Source organism: Panthera leo, chromosome A2 (assembly GCF_018350215.1).
Source record: "Panthera leo isolate Ple1 chromosome A2, P.leo_Ple1_pat1.1, whole genome shotgun sequence".
NCBI classification, from domain to species: domain Eukaryota; kingdom Metazoa; phylum Chordata; class Mammalia; order Carnivora; family Felidae; genus Panthera; species Panthera leo.
The window spans coordinates 100153448-100178537 of NC_056680.1; the positions used below are offsets into that span (position 1 = coordinate 100153448).

The window sequence follows — 25090 nt, forward strand, 5'->3', positions numbered from 1 at the left end:
AGTTTATTTTCTGAAATCTGGATAAATTATGACTTTTTTTTTTTTTTTTTGAGGTAGGACTTACTTACTTTTGTTTATACTGTATTTAGAATAATACTTTTTGCTTTTTGAGGAGAGGAAGTCCTTCAAACAACCATCTAGGAGTTTGATGTAATACAGGAGTGAACCCAAGGATTGAAATTAAGTTTTCGGTACCTCTGGACACACCTGACTGGTAATTCTTGAAAACTTGAGGTTTTTGTATTCATATTCAACTCTTAAATCCCGGTCTTTATTTGTCTAGGAGAACATATTTCTGTGTAATCCTTCCTTTTCTGCTGTTTCATTACACTTAATACTCATTTCAGTTAAAATGTTGGGGTGGGTAGTAGTAATAAAACAGAAGTATACTGTGAGGTTTTTTTCTCCATTGGGATAGATGTAATTAAAACAAGTTGGGGGAACTAATTAGTTGTATATGTCAGACATCTGCTCAGAGGCATCACAGAGGTATGAGAGACGTGTTAGGTGTTAGTTCAGCATCCTCACTGTGTCCTTGCGATCCACATGGCCATGGCAGAGATGGGGCTACCCAGACAGCTGATCTCCTATCTGCTACTCTGACTCCTTCCATGACATCGTCTGCCTGTTTTCCCTCTTGCCTGAAAATTTTGTAGGTTATTTGGCTGATATACAAAGCAGCATTTTACAAAAATACTTCTGTAAACTGTTAATTTTTCCCGAGTATGGAGACCGAAGGAAGGCTTCCCAAATATTTTTAAAGCTAATGTAATCCAGAGATCAAATAACATGGATTGCCAAAACAAAGAACTGATTTCACTTAGGAATATAACATGATAAATTCATAATAAGTAAAGTGAACATCAAGTCCAACAGTGTATTAATAAGAATAATAGATACTGTTGGTACTTATTATGTGCCGTGTTCCATGCACGTTACCCTATTTGATCCACACAGTAGCCCTGTAAGGCAGGTGTACTATTACTGTTCCCATACTGTACATGAGGCAGTTGAGGTATAGGGACACGATGTCACTGTGGTAGGTTACACAGCTAGTAAATAGCAGAGCCACGATTGAGGTAGCAGCAATCTGACTTCCTAGTCCTTTTAATTACTATTTTATACTTCTGTGTACTACTTTATGAACTGAACAAGAAAGGTTTTATTTAATATTAGTACATCAAAACACACCAAAAAATGTCAATAGCTCATTCAGTGTAAAAGGCATTTGATAAAATTCAAAAATTCATTTCCAATTTGTTTTTTAGATTTAGTTATTATCATGCAAAGGAACTGTTTTTCCTCCCTTGTTTCCCTTCTATTATGCTGTCTCAAACAGCTGGCCTCATGCCTAGTGGAGAACTACTGAAATCCTTCCCATAAAACAAGGATCCTAATGTTACCACCAGTTTTGTACATAGCAGCACAGAAGAAGAAAGCACAAGGAGGCACACCTTGTTTCTTTTCCAAGTCCTTAAAGTTTGGTGTGGCAAAAATGCCATAAATAGTTAAAAGGCAAGCAAACTGGTAAACTACAACATGCATGACAAATACCCTTAATTCATAAGGAGCATTCTCAAATTCATAGAAGACCCAACCAATAGATAATCTTGATCAAGAACTTGTATAGGCAAAATAAAATGGCCAGTAAATATACATAAATGTTGAATCAGAAACTAACACTAATTAAAACAATAGGATACTGCTCACCTGCCTGCATAGATTAAAAAGAATAATATGCATTTTCATGGATGTGGAAAAGGAATATTCTCAGATAACAGTTTGTGAGAGTATATATCACTACAAGTGTTCTTGAGGACATTAGAGCAGTATGTATCAAAAGCCTTAAGGTTCACACCCTTCGACATAGATCGAATATATGGGAATTTTTCTGAGGGATAGATAAGGGCACAAAGATGTATGTTTCTAGGAAGTGGTTCATAACAGTATTGTTTATGATAAAAAAAAACAATAAAATTAAGAGTGAAGAAATTGCTATGTCCAGGGAATACTAACAAATTATTCAAATAGTATAGATACTTTTATTGACAAAGGAAGATTCATGAAGTATTAGCAAAGAGAAAGGCAAGTTACAGTATGTATAACATATAAATATATTTGCATGGAACATGAATATTTACAAAAATTTTAACAGTGGTCATTACTCAAGAGTGGGATTTTAAGTGTCATTTTTTCTTCTTGCTTATCTGTCCTCTAGTTTTTCTATAATAATGATAAATGTACAAATAAATGAATGTGCATATCACACACACATTACTGCCTTTTTATAAAAGTTACCCATGATATGGTATCTTACTATGATAATGAACAATCAAATATGGGGAATCATTCTGAGAATTATTCTGAGAATAACACCTTGCTGCAAGCTGTTATGAAAATTAGTATTGAAAGCATTTTTTTAGATTTCCTATTTTATGGTAATATATAGGAATAACATGAAGATGTGGATTTTTCTCTTAATCTTATCTCTCTTATCATATTTGGAAATAGTGCATTTTGCCCTCCATTTAGCACATTGGGAAATAGATCCACAAAATAATTCTGATTTCCCTGAGATTAGTGGTGCGTAGTCAGTGACTTTCAGTATTTTCTCTTCTAGATCTTTCTCATGAGATTTCCTAACTCCTCTGTTTTGGCTGTAGGCCTGTAGCAGGAAACCATCCTTTATGCTTTTTGTGTGCCCCCGTGTACCGGACACTGTTAAAGGTTATGATTTCAAAGGGTTGATGGGCACCATGGGTTGCCTTGGAGGAGCTGTGTATCTAATGGAAAATGGTAGACATAAGCATAATTTTCTACAGACTCAAATCTATTCAGGTTAATATTGTTGCTGTGAAGTATTTTGGCATCTTATCTCTTCCTACAGGCCAAAAAAAAAGGTCAATTTATTTTGTTTTCTAATTTGGACTTTCAAAAATGGTTTTCTAATTAGAAATAATTTAATGAAGTAGAGTTGGTCTATACCATTTTTCAAAAATGTAGTTTTCGTACTGATCTATTAACAGTCCAGTGTTTTGAAATGCTTTGCTAAAAACAACCTTAGGATTAAAGTTATAGACAAGAATAAAACAAGGATCCTGTTGTTGTGCTGATTCTGCACATAGCTGTGCAGAAGAGGAAAGTGGAAGGAACCACCCAAGTCCTTGAAGTTTGGTGATGTATGTAAGTTATGTAATGTCAGAAGTCACAGCAACAATAGTAATTCAGTACATGTGGACTTTCATCATTCAATTTATGAAAAGCATGTTGCCTTAACATAATTTCATAACTGGAAATTCAGATGTAGGAATCTAATTAGGTGGGCTCTTAAAATATAAAGTCATAAAGATAAGGTAGTCTGGAGCATTTGAAGAAATTAATGTCTCAGAAACTTGAAATAGGCACTTGTGTAAGAATTCATGCAAACTGTCAGTCTTACATTTTTTTATTTAGAGAATAGCTAAATTATTAGCTATTATTTACATAGCTCCATTTATATATGCAAACATATGTGTGGGGGCTGGTGGTGTGCATGGGTGTATTTGCAAGAAAGTCAAGTTTGAAATAGCAAATGTCAGAAATCAGGCTTAATTAGATTTATATCACATTGCAGCCACACATTTTGCTGATGATGGTTTAAGAAGTTGCACTATTAAACGTGGTGAAACTATCTTTTTAGTAGCAAGTAATTTGATAACTATTTCATAGTAAACATTTGAATGGTGCAAAGTTCTTGTATTACATATAATTAGTTATGTCAAAAAATTATTTTCTTGGGGTGCTTGGGTGGCTCAGTCGGTTAAGCGTCCGATTTCAGCTTAGGTCGTGATCTCACAGTTCGTGAGTTCAAACCTCATGTCGGGCTCTGTGCTGATAGCTCAGAGCCTGGACCCTGCTTCGGATTCTCTGTCTCCCTCCCTCTCTGCCCCTCCCCTGCTCGTGCTCTGTTTCTCTCTCTTAAAAAATAAATAAACATTAAAAAAACTATTTTCTTTATCAAGGTGGAAATTTGTATTCTGTATTAAGCGGGCATACTTAATATTTGTTAGTTGAACAATGGGTATGTATCTTTATGATAAATAAAATGTTCCCAAAATAGATGAAGATGTATAATTAATGGAGCAAAACATTCAGCAGCTTGATGTGAGAGAAGTATCTCTTGCAAAAGTAATACATTTTCTCATCTTAAGTCTTATCTTTCCCTTCCATTCTTCAAAAATGGAATGTAGGATCAGTTGTGACTCTTAGAACAAATTGCCATTTTTTAAGATATATAGATTTCTGAAATACATGAAATTCCTTTTGGAAAAGTGAGTATGACTCAGTGAATGCAGAGAGACTGCTGGCTTCTAAAAAAGAATACTCCTCTAGGCAGGGAACATTATTTTCCACTGGAAGGATTAGACACAAATTGGAGATTTGTGGGGGGAGATCCTTGAGGTCATTTGCTACAACTATTGTTTTGGTAACATCCTTCACCTAATTTAGTGAACAAATACTTTTTTAAGTCTATTTTATTGAATTCTGTTATCTCTGTTTCAGAAACTGTTCTGTCAGTTATAGAATATGTTCTTTCTGGGGACCCGAGAAATTAAAATCATGTATCATCCTTGCTGATAAAACACATCCTATGGGAAAAAATTAGCCAAGAAGTTACTCAGTACCTCTCCTGGTTTCCCTCTTGTAATTCTCTGTTCTTTTAGAGTTCATTCCCAATATGTGGAATTCTACAGATTTCTAAATAACTTCAAATACCTCATGCTAGATTTTGAGTGGTGTATATTTTCTCAAGCAGAGACATCTGAACGCAGTGAAAATGAATTCTCATAGAACAAAATTGCCAAGCATATGTGACAGAACTGTAGGGAAAAAGAGCATAACTTTAATCTTCAAAGAAGCTTAAAAATAGCTCCACTGTTATTATGCATGAGGCCTGACAATTGACATTTCTCATTTTGGCAGCATTCACCCACAGCCCCGTATCAGCAACTGAACACATTCATCTCTGGGATAAATGATTAATGAGCTGCCTATCATCTCCACTTCTTTTGTACCAAGTGGCAGAGGCTTCAGTTGATCATATTGCAGCCATCAGCATCATTATTGAAATTGATTCTGCCACTAGAAGGTTGTGCTTGGACAATCGATTAGCATTTAAGTAAAATAATTAAGTTACGGCATTAAAAATAACACAAAATCATCCCTTCTCAGTCACTCTGTCACACCTGGTAAAGTTGTTTTGTTTTGTTTTTGCTTGTAAGCTAGTATCATACAACTTTAGATTGAGGAAGGAAACATGGTAGGCATCAAAATTCAGTTCTTGTTTTGAGTGGAACCCACTAAGAGAATAAACCCATTCTCTTTATTAATCACTGTTGCATTGTGTGAAATGTAAACTTACAAAATTGTGTAACTTGTATGCAATGGTGAGCAATGATTTTGCCAAGTTACTGACGTTAGAGAAAAAGTAAAAGGGTAGAGTTAAGACATTTTTGAAAGGCCAGAATTAATCAGAAAGGAGAGAAGATGAAGGATGTAGATTGACAAATGGCACTCTGATACAGTGAAATGAAACTTATTTTTCAGCAAGCAGATGTGAGAATGGGGAAAAAAAAACATCATGTAGATGTTTTGGTGATGTGGTCTGCATGTCTAAAACAGATGGCAGAGAGTGATGGTCACCACAGGCCTACAGAAAAGTGATGGACTGCAGTTTGGGTGAAGTGTGATACACCCAAGGGAAAGGACTTGACACTGTAGGAGCTCAGTAAATGTTAGTGGGGTTTTAGTTACTCCTCTTTCCTCCGCATTTCTAGTCTTAGGCAAGACAACTCAATCTGGCTGCTGGAGTGGGGACCTACCTGTGTATTTCAGTGATAGGGAAAAATACCGTGTGATAAAGATAATTTGATTGTACATCATGGTGTCCAAGGCATAGTCTTTTTGTGCATGGAGTGATTTCTATAAAGATACATGGTTAGACTGCCATTAGGTACCTTCTGGAATCAATTATTAGTGCCATCAGAACTGTTCATCATACAAGGGAATCCCAAGACTCGTTTTGTATAATTGGAACATTATTCTCACGTAAAAACATCCTGAGGAGGGAGTTGAGTGGTGGTCAGATTGGTGGAGTGATGGATGTGAGGGTCTTCTGAATTTCATAAGACCAACTGTTTAATCTACCTCAAAATTAAGACAGCTACCTGAACTACATTCTATTTGTCACCCAATCAAAACACATGCACATTTTCTTCAGAGTTAGGACTTGTTATACAAAGAAACAGAGCCATCACAGCTCTTTCTCATTCCAGCTCCTTCTGCTCTATACTTAAGATTCCAGATTTTAGAAGTTAGGCTGTTGGTGATGGTATTGTGAGTTTCAGTCTTTTTCTGGTTTGTGTATATTTTAAGAAACTAGAAAAGGCTGCTTTGAGGACTAAGTAGAGGACATTTTTACCCAAAAATTGTTGATGTAGATAACTGAGACCTGTATTTTGTTTTTTGTGTTGTTTTTTTTTTTAATTCAAGTTTAATTAACATACAGTGTTGTATTAGTTTCAGGTGTACAATATCGTGATTCAACACTTCTATACATTACTCAGTGCTCATCATAAGTGTACTCTTAATGTCCTTTATCTATTTCCCCCATCCCCCTACCCACCTCCTCTCTGTCAACCACCAGTTTATTCTCTGTATTTAAGTCTTTGTTTTGTCTCTTTTTTCTTTTTTTTTTTCCTTAAATTCCACATACGACTGAAATCATATCCTATTTGTCTTTCTCTGACTGACTTATTTCACTTATCATAATATCCTTTAGGTTCATCCATGTTGTGGAAAATGGCAAGATTTCACTTTTTTTTATGACAATAATATTCTGGCGTGTGTGTGTGTGTGTGTGTGTGTGTGTGTGTGTGTGTGTGTGTACCACATCTTCTTTATGCATTCATCTATCAATAAACACTTGGGTTCTTTCCAGATCTTGGCTATTATAAATAACGCTGCAGTAAACATAAGGGTGCACATATCTTTTCAAATTACTGTTTTCATTTTCTTTAGGTAAATGCCTAGTGGTAGAATTACTAAAGCATATCGTAATTCTGTTTTTAATTTTTTGAGGAACCTGTTTTCCACAGTGGCTGCACCAATTTGCATTCCCACAAACAGTGTACAAGGAAGGGTTCCTTTTTCTCCACATCCTCGCTATTGTTATTTGTTGTGTTTCTTTATTTTAGTCATTCTGAAAGGTGCAAAGTGATATTGTTTTAATTTGCATTTCCCTGATGATTAGTGATGTTGAGCATCTTTTTATGTGTCTTTTCGCCATCTGTATGTGTCTTCTTTGGATAAATGTCTGTTCAGGTCCTCTGCCCATTTTTAGTTTGATTTTTTTTTTTTTTTTTTTTTGGTGTTGTGTAAGTTCTTTGATATATTTTGTATACTAACTCCTTATTGGATATATCATTTGCAAACATCTCCTATTCAGTAGGTTGCATTTTTGGTTTTTTGGTGATTTCCTTTGTGGTTCAAAAGCTTTTTATTTCAGTGTAGTCCCAATAGTTTAATTTTGCTTTTGTTTCCTTTGCCAGAGGAGACATATCTAGAAAAATGCTTTTAATGGCTGAAATCAAAGAAATTATTACTGATGTTTTCTTCTAAGACTTTTCTGGTTTCAGGTCTCACATTTAGGTCTTTAATCCACTTTGTGTTTAATCTTGTGTATAGTGTAAGAAAGTGGTCCAGTTTCATTCTTTTGCAAGTAGCTGTCCAGTTTTCCCAACACATTTGTTGAAGAAATTGTCTTTTTCCCATTGTGTATTCTTGCCTCCTTTGTTGTAGATTAATTGACCATAAAAGCATGGGTTTATTTCTGGACTTTCTATTCTGTTCCATTGATCTATGTGTCTGTTTTTTTGTGCCAGTACCAAACTGTTTTGATTACTACAGCTTTGAAGTAAATCTTGAAATCTGGGATTGTTATACCTCTAGCTTTGTTCTTCTTTTCCAAGAGTGCTTTGGCTATTTGGGGTCTTTTGTGCTTCCGTATAAATTTTAGGATTATCTATTATACTTCTGTGAAAAATATTTTTGGTATTTTGAGAGGGATTGTATTAAACGTGGATTGCTTTGGGTAGTATGGACCTTTTAACAATATTGGTTCTTCCAATACATGAGTATGGAATGTTTTTCCATTTATTTGTGTCAACTTCAGTGTCTTCCATCAATGTTCTGAATTTATCTGTTAGTTCCATCTGGTCCAGTGTGTCTTTCAAAGCCCTTGTTTCCTTGTTGATTTTCTGTCTGGATGATCTATCTGTTGATGTAAGTGTGTGTTAATGTCCCCTACTATTATTGTGTTGCTGTTAATTTTTTCCTTTATGTCTGTTAATAGTTGCTTTATGTGTTTGGGTGTTCCATGTTGCATGCATTAATATTTACAATTGTTATAACTTCTTCTTGGATTGGTCCCCTTATTATGTAGTGTCCTTCTTTGTGTTATGTTACAGACTTGTTTTAAAGTCTGTTTTGTCTGGGGCGCCTGAGTGGCTCAGTTGGTTAAGCAGCCAACTTCAGCTCAGGTCATGTTCTCATGGTTTGTGAGTTCAAGCCCTGCATTGGGCTATGTGCTGACACCTTGGAGCCTGGAGCCTGCTTCAGATTCTGTGTCTCCCTGGCTCTCTGCCCCTCCCCTGCTTGTGCTCTGTCTCTGTCTCTCAAAAAGTGAATAAAAACGTTAAAAAAAATAGTCTATTTTGTCCAATTTGAATTGCTACCCTAACTTTCTTTTCACTTCCATCTGCATGGTAAATGTTTTCCTATCTCTTCATTCTCAGTCTGCATGTGTCTTTAAGTCTGAAGTGAGTCTCTTGTAGGCAGCACATAGATGGGATGAGACCTGTATTTTGGAAAGTGGGCAGAATATGGTTAAAGTAAGAGGAAGGACTGCAGTGATATGAAAAAAAAAAAAAAAAAACACATGGAAACAAGAGTTCCATAAGTGGACCGTTAACAAACTTACTTTTTATGTTAAAATTCTTCATTGACAAATAATTCTCTTCACTCACCATGAGATGAGCAGGTTAGGCCAAGTTGTGCTTGATCTGCTGTGAGTGAACAACCCCACCCTTCTTTAAGACCCTTGACACAGATTGCTGTCAATCACCTTTCCCTCCAAACCTTTTCCGGCATAGTAGTATTCAAGGCAGCAGCTATCAGCCGGTCAACATTCATGTTTCCCATTTTTTGCCTCACCATTGATTTGGAAAATTACTTATAAACTATTTAAAATCATGAATGGTTAGAATGGGGAGAAAACTACAGGGTCATTCAGGGAGGTGCTGGAACTAGCTCTCAGATCTCTTGAGTGAAGTCTAGTGTTTTTCTGTTTCATAGATGAACTAGACGAGATGAACTGTTCCTTGTTAGTACAATGTATATTATATGAGCTTTCAGTGATTTTTTTTTAAAGCTAAGTTTTGTTACAAAAATAATGCAGGCTCATGAAAAAAATATCAAAAATTACAAAAAGTACAATATGGAAGTAAATATCTCAGCCCTTTGCTCCATTATCCCTGTCATCTACATGCTGCCTTCCAAAATTCCAACTTTTACTTTCCAGAGGAAGCTGCTTTAAAGTTCATATACACGTATGGAAATGTTCTTTACGTAGACTGTATCTCTCTAAGTCTGTGTCAGTCGTTGCCTCTCTTCATGTGGATAAAATCATGCTATGTAAATTTTCCTTCAAATTACTTTTTTTAACCTAAAAATGTATTTTGCAGACCTTCCTTAGCCCATATATACCTACTTTTTTTTCTTTAGCTGAATGGTATGCAATTATATGGATATATCCTCCTTTCAATGGCAATTTGAGGTATTTCCAATTGCCGTTTTTACAAATAATGTTGCAGGGAACATCCGTGCTAGTATATCTTTGGGTATTTGTGGGTAAGCGTAACTGTCAGATACAATATAGAGCTTGAAATTATTGAACCAAAAGTTATGTGCATTTTACATTTTGATAGCTATTATCAAATAGTTCTGTTATAAACCATTTTCCTATAAATCATTGGTATAGAAAATGCTTATTTTCCCCCAACATCTTCAATAGCTGGCATTAAAAAAAAATTCTAATTATGGCCATCTGGAAGGTAGAAATCTTAAAAATGTGTTAATTTATGTATGCTCCATTCTGAGTGAGGTAAGCACAGAATTTGTCCACTGTTTATTTACAGTGCACTTATTGACATGCACTGCCTGCTCATTTCCGTGCTCAAACTTATTGATCTTTACTTTTGAGAAAAAAATAATGTTGGAAAGCCCTGATTTCGATACAATTCTCTCCTTATTCATCTTTTGTAAAATTTCAAAATTACTTTTGATGCATTTCTCCATTTTCAGGATTTTAATATTTTTCCTCTACATTCGTCCACCCCGTCTGCCCCCTCACCCAAAAGGGGAAAATAATAACCTTCTCCTTCCTTTTATCTTCTTCAATTGAGAATGGTCCAGCATTGATCACATTAAAGCAGTTGTTTAAACTAAATCCCTTTATCAAGGGATGCAGTCAGTATGTAACCATAGAGATCATATTTTGAAGTCAATAGAGGTGGTGGTTTTGACTATCATCTAGTAGCTATACACCCTTAGCCAAATTAGGAAATACCTCCTACCCCAAAGAAGGGGATGAGGCTTATATGTTAAATAAAAAGGGGTGGGGCTTATATGTTAAAATAAAGGACGAACACAGCTCACACACACACACAAAAACCTTCAAAAATGGTATCTATTGTTATTACTGTTAAGAAATTTGGAGAATATATTTTGGGTAATTTACTTAGTTCAAAATAAGAAGCAATATATCTAGATTGTTAATTCATGTTTAAGTGTTTGGTTGCAGTTAGGGTGAGGAGGACTACCAGTACTGTCAAAAGTCTCTGATGGTCTCGGTTCAGAGATAATTTTTGTTACAATGTTGCTTAGTATATTGTACTCCATTGTCTTGTTGCCACCTAGTGTGGGTTCTTCGTATTCATCTTGTGTCTCAGTGGTACCCACTGTAGGTGAAGTCATGTGTTTAGGGATAGGGATATATATAACGGGCCAAAGTGACCAAACTTGGCTGATTTGTTTAGAATGAATCGTACTGAAAATTTTACCTCCTGTTTACCTGAGGGTTATTCAGGAACACATTTCTACTGTGAAGACTTTTTCACTTAATTTTTGAATGGGGAATTTATTCACATGATTGAGGTAGTTTATTTCACCCTCATCCACTATCTTTTGAGTTTTCCTCATCCTATTCCTATCCTTGTGGAGTTAGAAATATTTTAGAGAGGCAGACAAGAGATTGCAACAAAGTCTGACAGCACACTTAAGGTCTTCTCATTACTGGTGATTCTTGGTGGGGTTGTTGGGTTCTGGGAGGGAGGGCATTCCAGAATCCTGACTGAGAAGCTTCAGCCATGAAATTTTAATATATATCAGATTAAGACTTTAAAAGATTAACAAACAGTTAAAGGAATAAACTGCCATAGATGAAATAAAATGGTTCCTTGGTCTATTTATTGAAATCTCTATTGCAGTAATCACCCCTGTATGTGGCAACCTCTAGAGGTTAGTTATATGAAAATGCTTCCTGAAGTAGTTTAAATTGGGTACTCTTGGCCTCTTCTTACCAAAATGCATGGGTGAAAACTAACATATGTGACACTTTCATCTGTGTGCTTTAGCTAAGTAGAAATGACCCATTTCCAGGTTGTAATAACATTGTATATAATGGTAACGTTATTACATTTATAATATATAAGTGGAATTAATTGTATAATGTTATACCATATCATTGTGAAATGCATATTGTAATATGTTGTAATATATCCAAGCCCAATATGAGTAAAACTCTTATTTGCATGCCTGCATTCTTATGAATATTATGGAAATGAGTAAGTTCGTTTCTTAGTAACAAGTTTCCATAGCTCACAATCACTTAAATATGTGTATCTAAAGTTTCTCATCAGCGCTTTAGAAGTTTTCCCCTAAACAAAGCAATCTGTCTTTTTATTTTTCATGAAATCGTTTTTCTATTTTAGCATACATTCCTTTTTCATTTTTAAGTCTGTAATCTTCGTTATATAAACTGCAGGCTATCTGAGTGAGGTAATCTACTCTCCCCTCTGCTGGAAGGGGGAATGTTTTCCTGTGCCACCATGTAATTTGCTTTGCAACAATTATTGCTATTTGTAACCAGATATAGTGATCACAGGACACATGTAGCTGAATTTAGAATCTGTTGAAAACAGGGAAGGCAGTATGACTGTTTCTAAATGTCATTGACTTAATGATTTTAATTCATTAAAAATTTTAAAGTTCAAATGCATCAATCCAAACCATTCATTTCTGAAATGTACTTCAGATAAATCCCTCCATGTTCTGATGTTGCAAATGGCTGTCAGTATATTATTTTATTTCCCCGAGTCCCTGCAGTTTCTTAGCCTCATTTCCAATGATATAGTTTATCAGATAACTTATCTTTAGTCCTATTTTTAAAACTACAGAAGCCAAATATCATGTATTCTAGGCAATTTAGGGAGTCATACCGACAGGTATATGGTACATATGGTGTCTTATAATCCTTTCCAGGCTTTCTATCAAGGAATCCTAGATATATATGTAACTGGTATCTTTTACCAGTTGTATATGAAATTTACAAATGTTTCTTTGGCCTTCTAATTCTTCTTTTTTTTCTTTTTTTCTTCTTCTTCCTTTAAGTAAATGCTCAAAGAATCAACTGTAAATCAGGTTAAACGGGAAGCATTATTTTTGTTTAAGCTTTATAGTTTCTGAGTTCATATATACTGATAATGTGTATACTTTGTATTGCTTAAAAATGTTATTAAATTTGTATACCAAATACATTTAGGTTATAAGATAGATGATAAAGGAAGAAAAGCAACATAGAACATATTTTATTCATTTTGGAATGTTATTTTTAAGTTTTCCTTAAGAAGGTCTAGAGCAGGATATTAGTGCCAGTTTTAGCAGATTAATGTTCCTGTGACAAATGACAGCAATCAATTGTCTGACTGTCTTATTCTATTTCCACTGGTAACTCAAGTTCACATTTGGGGAAGTCATATTGTATGAATTTATGATGGGGAAACAGGGAAAGGATAGAAACCTTTGCATCTGTCTTAAATTCTTTTTTTAGAAACAAGTGGGATAGAAATAAATATCATATCTCATCTTGAGTTGTTTTCATGACTTAATCATACTGCTGAGGGTGAAGGAAATTGCTCAGTGGGTCAATTCCTCCAGGTCACCAGCTTCCAAAAGAAAAAAGAAGTCTACAAATTCCCCTGATTTTGAGGCAATGGTTTCTAATTCCTAGTTCCTCCCTTGGTCCACAGTATGTTCATCTGGAAAACATTTAGTCATTTCTGAGGAGATTCCAAAAGGAGGGAGCCCCTGGTCCACTGTCTGCCTCTTATAAAAGGTCAAATACATGACTAAGGCATAACATTTCTGAGCCATATGAAAGAAATAACTGACTCAGTGGGACCCTGATCACTGAAAAAGAATAGTGTATCTCTTAAAAAGATGTATTCTCTCATCAAGCCCAATGCTTGCATAATACTTAGTTTCTCAAAAGCTACACAAAATGTTAAGATGTTTAAGTGAAATGAGACACTGATTTTGATTTTCTTAGGGTTATGCTAAATTTATTTGACACAATTTGGCTTTATATGATCATTGTGTATTAAGTGGAGTTAATGAAAATCAATACTAAGGTCTAAATAATACTTAGTTCTTAAATAAATACCTAAGCTAAGAATATTAAATGTCTTAGCTTTTGAATCAGTAATTATTCAACAGAAGAATTTCTCTTTGTTGATTATCTTTCAAGATTTAGAGTGGCAAGATACCAAGATCTTTAAATGAAACCATTCATTTAAGCCTATTCTTACTAAATAAACTTTACCTTACCATAACATTTTGTGGTAAGAGATTCTTAGCCAAAATTATTTTCCTGGGTAATATTTCAAACTCCTGTGAAAAATGAATAGAATCTTTAAAATGGAGGCTAATTAAGTCACAGTGTCATCTATGGTATTGCCAAAACTATTACACTTACGGTTCATATATTTTCTTTTCAACTTATGGCACTCACTGTTGGAGAACTGTCTCAAAATTTTCTCAACTTTGCCTCTTTAATAATGCATTATATAAAGTCCACAGCTATGGTTGTCCTTTAACTCCCCATCTACAGAAATAATTATGTAGAAAAAAAAATTTTTCATATGTGAAAGCCACTATTTTTTCAGTCCAAGTCTTTTTCAAAAAAGATGAGGAAATGCAACAGAACATAGCACTTTGCTTCTGGCATTTTGTAATACACAAAGAAGAACCAATGGCATGCTAATGACAAATTTAATCCTTGCAGTGAAGATGAATGTATTACACTATAAATTGTTCATCGTCTACACCTCTGGTCTTAATTAGCCATCTCAAACCCTATGCTGTAGGTCAGATTGGGGTCATAAAGACCATAGGTGGCTTCCCTCAAACCAACATCGCAATTAAAAAGTAACTTAAAACATATGCTTTGTTATTACTCTGGATTTAGCATCATCTTTTTCAGATAACCTGTAGTATCAGATTATTAATCTTCTTTCAGCAGTAGATCAGAATCAAATTCCATGTGAATTATGTAAGGGAGGAAACTGAGTTGTAGTTTTACTAAATAGAACTTAAAGAATCATGGTGGATTTCTTTGAAACCTTAGACCAATTAAATATTAAATAGCTCTGAGTCAAGACACCGTTAGAGATTATGCTGTGCTGTTATAGATTGACATTTCAGAGGACAGGGACATTATTTATGTGTATGTCTATCCCAGGACTTGACACAAAATGTTTATTGAGTAACAATATATATATTAAATGAATATCTTAAAAGACAATAATTCTATGAATTTAGTAATAATACTAGTTTATCACTCAAACCATTTAACTCACCCTATTAAGAGATGCTTTCTTAGTTGTTTTAATTTTGCCTTTTTCAGATGAGGAAAAAAAAGATCATTTGGAGAACATCTGTAAAATTACGACTGAAGACAATGATTTTATAGTTCATCACACTTCACATTAGATTATGTGTGATATATTCCTTTTACAATTTTACGGAAAGGTTTGATTGTTCTAATGGATTTAAGGATATGAAAATTGTATGGCTTGTTGTTCCTTCCTTTTCCTAGGTTTCCTTGACAGCTGGAGCTAAATTTAATGCCTACTTGTATTCCCTATTGAGTGATTTCATACTTGTTATGTCCTTTTTTGATATTTCTCCCTTTTTACTTTCATAGCCTAAGTCTTCTTAGAAATAAGTGTGATACATGTTAGTGATGTCAGTGTTTTATCTTCAGTCCTTATCTTCACTTGTTCATTGAGCTTTGAACATTCTTGACGACTCTTTGAAGCTCTGCTTCCTTGCCTTTCATGGTGTTCTTTCAGTGAGTAAATATTGAGTGCTTACTAAGTGTCAGGCATTGTTGGGGCCCTTTTCTTGACTCAGTCACTCTCTCACTGCTGTTCCGTAAGTGCACAGTCCCCCCCAGGTTGTATCACTCGTTCTGTGGTTCTCTAAATTGGTGCGCTGTTCTTTGATTTAGAAACTATACCTTACTTGGAACTCCTGGGGCAGATTAACTCAATTTTTGGATTTTAGGTAAAGTCATAGGATGCATCTGCCATATGTTATGTAACACCCCCTCACCCCGAAGGCAGCACCCTCTAACCAAACATATTAATATTTCTGCAGCGAAGCATATGAGTATTTACAGTAAGTGGGATAAAGACTATGAGGAACCTGACTAATTTTCTTAATGGGTTTTATTGCCAAATGAGTTTTGTCCCAAATCTAGGGAAAAGATTTGGGGTTTCAAACCATTTTGGATTTTGAAATTTCAGGTAAGAGGTGGGAAGATCCTTTAAACTCAACTTTAAATATTTTAGACTGTCTCGCAAATCTCTGTCTGATCCTACATTTCCAAGTAATCTTCTGGACATCTTCACTAAAAGATCCTATCAATCTCTTAATTTGTGTTAAACTTTTTGCCTGCTTGCCAACCGACCTCATCTGTGCTTCTTACTCTGTTTAATTCCTAGCATAATCACTGAGTCCTGCGGAATCCATTATAATATATTCTGAACTTCTTGTCTCTTGTCCTTTGTCACCTCACCTATTATGATTTCAGTCTTCATTGGCTGTTTCCTTGGCCTTGTTGACTCTCAGACCAGGCTGGATGGACTAATTTATTCATACACTATGTTAGGCATTAAAAAATACCAGTAAAACAGTTTTGTTTTGTTTTGTTTTGTTTTCATCTATAAACACCTCTCCTTAGTGGGGAAGACTAGAGCACTGGTTCAATAAATGAGGGAACACTTGGCACAATGGATATTTTGCAACCATTATTTTTAAAAAGGTTGAGATAGCTCTGTATGTCAATTGCCAAGACGTATTATAGGAGAAATGCATGTTGCAGAACAGTATATTGAGGCCCTATATAGACAGTTACATAGTCAAAATTCTGGAAAGCTATCTATCAGTCCATAGCACTGTCTCTGGAGAGACACTAGGAACTTGACTTTCTGATTTTTGAAATGTTTAAATATATGTGCAGTAGTCCCTTCTTTATCCATGGCTTCACTTTTCTATAGTTTCAGTTACCTGCGGTCCAGAAGCAGATGACCCTCCTTCTGATATATCCTCAGGTCAATAGTAGCTCAAGGCTATGTCACAGTGTCTATGTTATTCACTTCATTTCGTCTCACCACATAAGCGTTTTATCATCTCACATCATCACAAGAAGGGTGAGTACAGTATAGTAGATATTTTGAGGGAGATGACATTCACATAACTTGTATTACAGTATATTCTAATTGTTCTAATTTATCATTAGCTATTATTAATCTTTTAATGTGCCTACTTTAGAAATTAAACTTTATCATAGGTATGTATGTATGTGTGTATAAGAAGGAACAGTAGAGTTAGGGATGATACTATCTGACACATCCACTGGAGGTCTTGGAAACATATTTCCCATGGATAAGATTGGGGAACTACTGTATGTGTACATGTATTTAATACATGTATTTACATTATATAAAATATATTAACACAATTAAGCATCATATAAATTAAATATATATTTATAATAGATAAGCATAATAAACTTATCTGAAAATTAAAAAGGTTATCAGCAAGTTAAGTGTGATAAGAGGTATAAAGAAAGAAATATAACATGAGTAACTAACTCTGCTTGCCTGTTAGGGAAGCGTAGAGAATGTTTTCCTTTCTAGACATTGCATTCAGAGTAGAGACTAAGTTCAGTGGCACCAGGTCTTAAAGGGTCTAGTGTGTTCCAGGAACAGCATATCGGTGCTGGATGGACAGTAGTTTCAAGGGAGAGTAGGTTTCAGAACTCAGGTGAGACACGGTCAGATTGTGAAGGGCAGCTGTTAATTGTAAATGTGGACCTCGGGTCGTCAGTGGAGAGCCTCTGGAGACTGTTCATCTTTTTTTAAATATACGGTTTATTGTGGAGTAATTTTAGATTTACAGAGAAGTTGTGAGAGAGAGTTCTTGTCCAACACCTCACGCAGAGTCCTTCCCCCTTAGTGCTACATTACCATTGTACCTATGTCAAAACTAAGAAACCAACTGTGGTATATATTATATTAACTAAACTCCAGACTTTATTCAGATTTCACTGGTTTTTCCTTTGATGTCTTTTTCTGTTCCAGGAACCAATCCAGGCTTAGTCTTCTCTGCTCTCTGAGTTTCTCTTTTCTTGTTTATCATGACCTTGACAGTTTTGAGGGCTACTGATCAGTTTATAGAATGTTCTTCAATTTGGGTCTGATATTTTCTGAGGAATAGACTGGTGTTAAGGGTTTTTGAAAAAAATACCAGAGTTGTGAAGTGCCTTTTTAATCACATTATAGAGGGCATGTGATTTCTGCCATGTCATTACTGGTGATGTCAACCTTGATCACTTCGTTAAGGTAGCATTGACCATATTTCTCCACTGTAAACTTCCCAGGAGGTTTTCCCTTTTCTAAACTTATCCGGTTTGTGAACTTTATAGTATGATGATTATGACTGTGTTTAATGCAATTGGATTGGTTGGGAGACACAAAGAGCCAGGAAACTGGAAGGCCAGGTACAGTTAGGGCTGTTGCAATAGTTCAAGTGAGAAATGACAATTGTCTAATCTTACAGGGGCAGTAGCAGTGAAAAGGACTGGAGATATTCAAGTTCTGGGCAATGGAGTGGCTTATGGTAGTTTTAAAGATAACAGAGCAAATCAAAACCACAATAAGATACCACTTCACATCCATTAGGATGGCTATAATAAAAAAGTCAGATTATAGTAACTGTTGGTGAGGATGTGGGGAAATTAGAATTCTTAAACACTTCTGCTAGGAATGTAAAATGCTACAGCCGCTTTGCAGAAATTTGGCAGTTCCTCAGAAATTTAAGTATATTTACCATTTGATGCAGTAATTCCACTTATAGGTATATACCCAAAAGAAATAAAAAATATGTATACACAGAAACTTATCCATGAATGCTCATGATAGCATTATTCATTATATTCAAATGGTAGAAACCACCCAAATTTCCAAATGATGAATGGATAAAAGGGGTATATCCATACAATAGTTTTGGTATATGTTTTATTTGGTTCTGGTTCTCTGGAGAACCCAGATATAGGTAGTCACAAATATAAAAGATGTAGGATTCTGATTGCCTTTAATAAATGAAAATCATTACACAGTTGGCCCACAGTTTTACTTGGCAGTTTGAAGCCTGACCTTATAGCTATGAAATTCCAAGTTTGTGAATGAATACATGACTAAAAGAGTAAGAATGAAATGATCAACAGCATGTACCATTTCAGCTTTTATTAATAAAACAGAAAACTAAACTCAAGGCAACTGCATTTGACCTGACCACACATAACCAGAGAAGTGAGTCTTTACGAGGACTTAAAGGAGAACTGTCAATATACAGATAGGTTCCGTCAAAAGTGAGATATTGCAATATCTAAATACAGTTAGGTAAGTGAAATTAAAAAGAGAACAAATTAACTATTAAAAATCACAGAAATCTCATCCTCAGATATCAGGGCTTCTTTTAACAGTCGTCAGCGTGTTCATCAAGATCAATCATACTCCACAACTCCCAAAGGAAAAAACTGAGGGAATTCCTGGGTAATTTTCACAGCTTCATTGTAAAGTCCAAGATCTAAAACAAAACGAAACAAAACAAAACAAAAAAAAAACATTTTAGCAAACACAATCTACAATGGAAAGATGTAACATCATTTATTACCTAAAAGATTTCTACTTATTTCTCTTTTCTTTCCCTTTTAAAGGTCAACTTATTTTCACAATCTGTCTTCTAAAACAGATACAGATCGTCATATTTATTAACCTGTGGCTCTAAAAAATAAGACACAGGGTATAGGTGACTATTCATCTTGATATCCAATGTACAGGCACAGTTCTTGCCTGGTTGTGTTTAAGGCATTATGCATTATTTAATGCTTTCAATCCATATATTAAAACAAAAAGCCTGATGACATTATTTTTGTTTGCCATGTTCTTTAAGTTTCTCTTCCCACAAATATTAATCTTTACTGAGTTTATTTAAGCATTGCTTATTGGGGTTCCTGGGTGGCTCAGTCAGTTAAGCATCCAATTCTTGATTTTGGCTCAGGTCATAATCTCACAGTTCGTGGGTTCAAGCCCTGAATTGGGCTCTACACTGTCCTGCTTGGGATTCTCTCTCACCCTCTCTTTCTCTGCCCCTTCCTCACTCACTTGCATGTGCGTGTGTGCACTCTCAAAATAAACTAAAAAAAAAAGTGTGCCAAAATGTTCTCCTATTTTCCTTTGGGATGAGAAAATTCTATAGAAATTGAAAGATGGCAGGATTGAGACTGAAGACCAAAACATCTCCAGTTAAGAATAAAATTGTTTTCCTCCTAATTACATGAAATTTCTAAATACTAGAATGCTTTATTTACCAAAAGGATGGTTATCTTCTTTAAACTGGACATAAGATGCACACAGAATGGTTGCTTTGGCTGTTACTCTTCCAACTACTTCCACAATTCCAGAGATTTCTTCCTCAAGCTGACACAAAAGAACAAATCGTCAACTTGGGGTTTCAAGGTGATAACTTGGAAATAGTGCTACAGTTTACTCATCTTTCATTCTATGTAACATAATCATTTTAAAATTTACCAACATAAAAACTGAATTGTAATTTGTTAAAAATGTTTGAGTACTTAATGTGAGCATGTCATAATTCAATTACCTTTAGCAGTAGCTTCTGGTCCAAAGATCCAGTTAAATGTTCAAGTTGAAGACAAAATCACTTAAAGATACTGAAAATGTCCCGCTTTCTACAAGGAGTACTTGTTTAAAAGGACACATTGAAAGGAATTTTCTAGTTTCTATACCTTGTGCAGTGTGTCCTGTACATATTAACTAAACAGCACATGTATTTGTCTTCATAAAAAAACAAGAAAATTGAGTACAATAAACAAAACAAAAACAGGGGTGCCTGGGTGGCACAGTGAGTAAAGCGACCACCTTCAGCTCAGGTCATGATACTGCGGTTCATGAATTCTAGCCCTGCATTGGTCTCTGTGCTGACAGCTCAGAGCCTGGAGCCTGCTTTGGATTCTGTGTCTCCCTCTCTCTTTGCCCCTTCCCCACTCATGCCTTGTCTCTCTCTTTCTCTCTCTCCCCAAAATAAACATTTAAAAAATTTTTTTAAATGTAAGAACAGTAAGTGATAACTAAAGTACATGTAAACAAAAATAGAAAATAGAATTTAAAAAATGTAAAACTCTTGAGAAAGGAAAAAATGACTTGAGATTTTTTTTGGTTTTTTTTAATTTTTAACGTTTATTTATTTTTGAGACAGAGAGAGACAGAGCATGAATGGGGGAGGGTCAGAGAGAGGGAGACACAGAATCTGAAACAGGCTCCAGGCTCTGAGTGGTCAGCACAGAGCCTGACGCGGGGCTTGAACTCACGGACCGTGAGATCACGACCTGAGCCGAAGTCGGACGCTTAACCGACTGAACCACCCAGGTGCCCCGACTTAAGAGATTTTTTTAATGTGATTTTATGGTCTTTCATAGGAATGGGAATTGTCACCCAGTTAAGGTGATATTTTAAAAATTAGAAAATCATGGAGCCCAAAGAATCATTGGTTAGAAACGTAAAGGTATCTATAATGTAAGAAGAGGACAAAAGTTTAACTTTAGAGCAGGGAGGTTTTATAAACTCATCAAGCTATTTTGTTTCAGATAAACAATACTTTTTAGTACAAATATACCCTGTATTTTTATTTGCTAAATCTGGTAACCCTGCACTAACAACAAATTAAATAGGGTCCATGCTTTATACATCCACTGCAAGACTCAGAAACATCAGCAAGATGAAGAATTAACTATAAGATACATAGAATTAATACTTAAACATACAGGCTCCATCAACTCAATGGTTCCATTTTTTCCTTCTCCATCTGAAAGAATAAACATTTTTCCAGTGGGATGAATCTAAAAAAGAAACACGAAATTAAAAAAACAACAACCACATAAACAAAACCATTAACATCTCATTAAAAATATTAAAAGTTTGATAAAAGATCAGCAGATTGACCCAAACAGTCTTGGAACGGTTTATTTGGTTCAAATTATAATCTTGTGTTACTGTATCTGGTGAAAGGACACATAGTTAAATTTGAATTTCAGATAAATACTTTTTAGTACAAATATATCCTGTATTTTTATTTGCTAAATCTGGTAACCCTGCACTAACAACAAATTAAATAGGGTCCATACTGTCTAAAAGTGAGATCTACTAGCACCCATGATTTAAATAGTATGTATCCCACCTGGGGGTCTATTTTAAAAATTAAGCATGATGCCTGTGCCTGGCTGGCTCGGTCCGTAGAGAGTGGCCACTCTTGATCTCAGGGTTGTGAGTTCCAGACCTACCTTGGGTGTATAGATTACTTAAAATCTTAAATAAAAAAATTAAGCATGATTAAGTAAAGCGAGAACTGTTTGTTAGAAGTATTAGAACTACTGAGTGAAGTCAGATCTGGTTTGAATGCCAGCTTTGCTACTTGCTGTGGCAGTGAGCGTTTTAACCATACATCACTCCTACTCAGTTTCCCTACCTGTGAAGTCGGAACACCACCTATTTCACGGAGAGGATGTGGGGTGAAATGAACTACTAAGGCTTTCTAGTAGTTTTCTTTTCCTCAGCTTTCTCGGTTCACTGGGAAGCTTTGGGTCTGCTTTTCATCAGTAGGATGAAAGCTCTGTATGTACTCTTAACACTGGAGTAAGAAAACATACTGATATAGGATCTGGAAGGGACATAGATCTGCTATAAAACATTGGAAGAATGTTTTATGGCGACGTGACCTAGATGAGAAAACGAGGATTGAGAAGAGACAAAATTGCATGAGAAGGAAACTAGAAAAATAGAGAAGTCAAGACTAGCTAAATTAAGACGTCAGAAGGTAGATGTGTGAGTCAGGTCTCTAATTTTCTTTATGTAAATACAAAAAGAACCAGAGTGGAGGGAGCTAGAATTAGAACGGAGCGCATACTAAAAGGTCGCGATTCCGCGCCATGAATGTGGCGCCAAAATGGGGCTGCAGTAGCTAAAAAGCGTGCCAACAGTCGCCTTGTGCAAAATGAAGCAATCGGGAGCGCAGTAATGTTCTAAGGCCTGTCTTCCTTCACCCTCCCTCACCACCCAGAGGCTGCGACCCGGGCGGTCACGGGGTCCTTCCTCTCGGCTACCAAGCGGGGAGCCGAGGGCGGCGAGCGCGCGCACCTTTTCCAGCCTCCCTACGAAGCAGACCGGCTTGTCGATGAACCGAGCCAGCATGCTGGCGTTGATGCGCGACCTGGGCAACTCCATGACGTCCACCATGATTGCGTTACGAGACCTACGGCCGGCGGGAAACAGACGACAGAAATTGTGAGCCCCGCGGCGTCTATGGGACGCCGGCACCAATCAGCGGAGACCAACACTCTCACTTCACCAATCAAACGTGCAGAAATCTCGATCAAACTCGAGCTGTACAGTAGAGGGACCGAGCACGGAAGGCTGCTTCCGGAAACGGGGATCGGCTGCTTAGTGACGCGCAGCGTCCCGGAAGTTGCCCGGGTCCTCCGCAGAGTGGGCAGTGGAGGCGGGGCTTGGGTGGGGAGGGGTTTGAGGCTCCCTCCCGCGATCTCGGGCCTCCCTGCCGGATTTGACCCCGGAAGCAGGGTGTTGGGCTCCGGTGCGGTAGCGACGGGGGACTGCGGCGCTAGCCTCAGGTACCTCTTCTCGCGGGAGGCGCCGCAACCTTAGTGTTTCTCTTTCTCCCCTATCGACGGATGCAGATGAGAGAGGCGGGACTCGGTGCTTGCCCCGCCGCGGCGTTCTTGGTGCTGCGCATAGACCGTTCGCGTTTCCCCGCCTCCCCTCTTCCCGGTTCTGCGTGGGAAGCGCGGGATTCTTTGCTGAAATGGAGGGATCGGGTGTTTTTGACACCTGCCCTCCTGGAGACGGGAAGTGGGGTCTCCAGCGATCTTACATTGTTTTTGTCAGGCTCTTGCTGCTAGGTGCAGAGGGTCGGTGATTTAACCGCTTAAGCTGCGTCACTTACCATTAGGTTTCCCACCTGTTAGAAGAAGGGCTGACCTAATACTCGACTTTTTCTAGCCCTTGCAACCTGGCCACACTAAGGAAGTGCGAGTTTTCTCGCCTCCTGCGTGTTAGCAACAAATTGATGCTTTTCAGAATGGGTGGGGGTAAGGATCACTGAGCTAGGAGAGGAGACGAATTTAAATATGTTAGATCCTGAGCAGGTGCGCTTCTCCCTGAGACATAGTTTACTTATCACGAAGTGACAGGGTTAGATAATATGAATTTTTGCAAGATGCCATCTAAGTTTTGTCCATGTGATTCACGGACTCAACTCCCCGGCAATCTTCCCCCCACATTGCCCTCTACGCACCAGGACGTTGGAGGCTTCGAAGATAAAATGTTTGTTTCAACGAGATTCAGGGGTGGGGGGTTTCTTAAAACCTTAGCTGGTTCATGTGAATGTTGATTTCAGAGCTTTATCTCCTGGGATTGGTACTGCCTTGCCAGGGATATTCTAGAATGAGCGCTCATAAAAATACCTGCCAACGCTACTGCGGAAATGGGGGGGGGGGGGAGAACAACAACTTTTTTTTTATTGGAGTATTATCACTTTTTGGAAACTGAGTCCATGAATTTGCTTAAAGATCCTGAGTTGTCACCATTCAAATTCAGGCACTAGACGGAGGCTCCTAATTTAGTCTTGTAGTTGCCTTAAGCAAAGAAGATTCTTTTTGAGATTTCATGTGGCAATTTAAGATAGATGTGCCATAATTAAATGATACCCTCCCTCAGTGTTTATTTAGCTGAATATATTTGTCTTTTAATTTAGCTGTCACGAAAACAAATTTAAAGGATTTCTTTAGCCAGATGCAGGGTGCATGTGAGTTAGTGTATACAAGAATGGTGGTTGTACTGGCTCAAGTCCATAAAGTTTATATTTTTGTGCAAAACCTTGACTTATTTTGCACACTGTTGTTTTGGGAAACAAGTTGATGTGCGTTATAAAGGGTAAGGTAGGCATGAATATCTTTAATAGCAGTTTAAAAAAAAAGCAGCCCTTAATGTACCAGATGCTAATATCATTGTTTTATTATAATTAAAAGACCACTTTCACATACCAATGGCCTTTAAAAACAACAACAACAACAACAGAAAGATGAACAAGAAAATAATTTAAAACATATTTTTGGATATTTTTGGAGTCATTTAAATGTATTGTGTAATACATAATGCACAGAGAAGAGTATATATGGCTGTTATGCATAGTTTCCAGAGAAATTAAATGAACTCATTCAGCTGAAGAAATGGAATTTAGCCAATTAGTAGTTTGTGCTTCCTCAGTTATATTC

At 36.5% G+C, this 25090-nt stretch overlaps 2 protein-coding genes across 3 annotated transcripts in view; one reads left to right on the forward strand and one right to left on the reverse strand.

The window, feature by feature from the left end:
* Positions 1–18953: 18953 nt before the first annotated feature.
* Positions 18954–23740, reverse strand: RPA3 (replication protein A3). Of its 2 annotated transcripts, XM_042918829.1 has the most exons (5): positions 23433–23740; positions 22938–23052; positions 21569–21643; positions 20096–20204; positions 18954–19311 (listed from the first exon to the last, which is right to left on the reverse strand). In XM_042918829.1, exons 2-5 carry the CDS (start codon positions 23034–23036, stop codon positions 19229–19231), a joined length of 366 nt encoding a protein of 121 aa, XP_042774763.1. In that variant the 5' UTR covers positions 23037–23052; positions 23433–23740; the 3' UTR covers positions 18954–19228. The 2 variants fall into 2 exon arrangements, with proteins under 2 accessions (XP_042774763.1, XP_042774756.1); XM_042918822.1 differs by lacking the exon at positions 23433–23740 and having other exon boundaries at positions 22938–23262.
* UMAD1 (UBAP1-MVB12-associated (UMA) domain containing 1) overlaps positions 23276–25090 on the forward strand; it is a 222907-nt gene continuing 221092 nt past the window's right edge. Inside the window, exon 1 of the mRNA XM_042918811.1 lies at positions 23276–23428. The gene's annotated coding sequence lies outside the window, so the exon portion shown is untranslated. The remainder of the gene's footprint in view (positions 23429–25090) is intronic.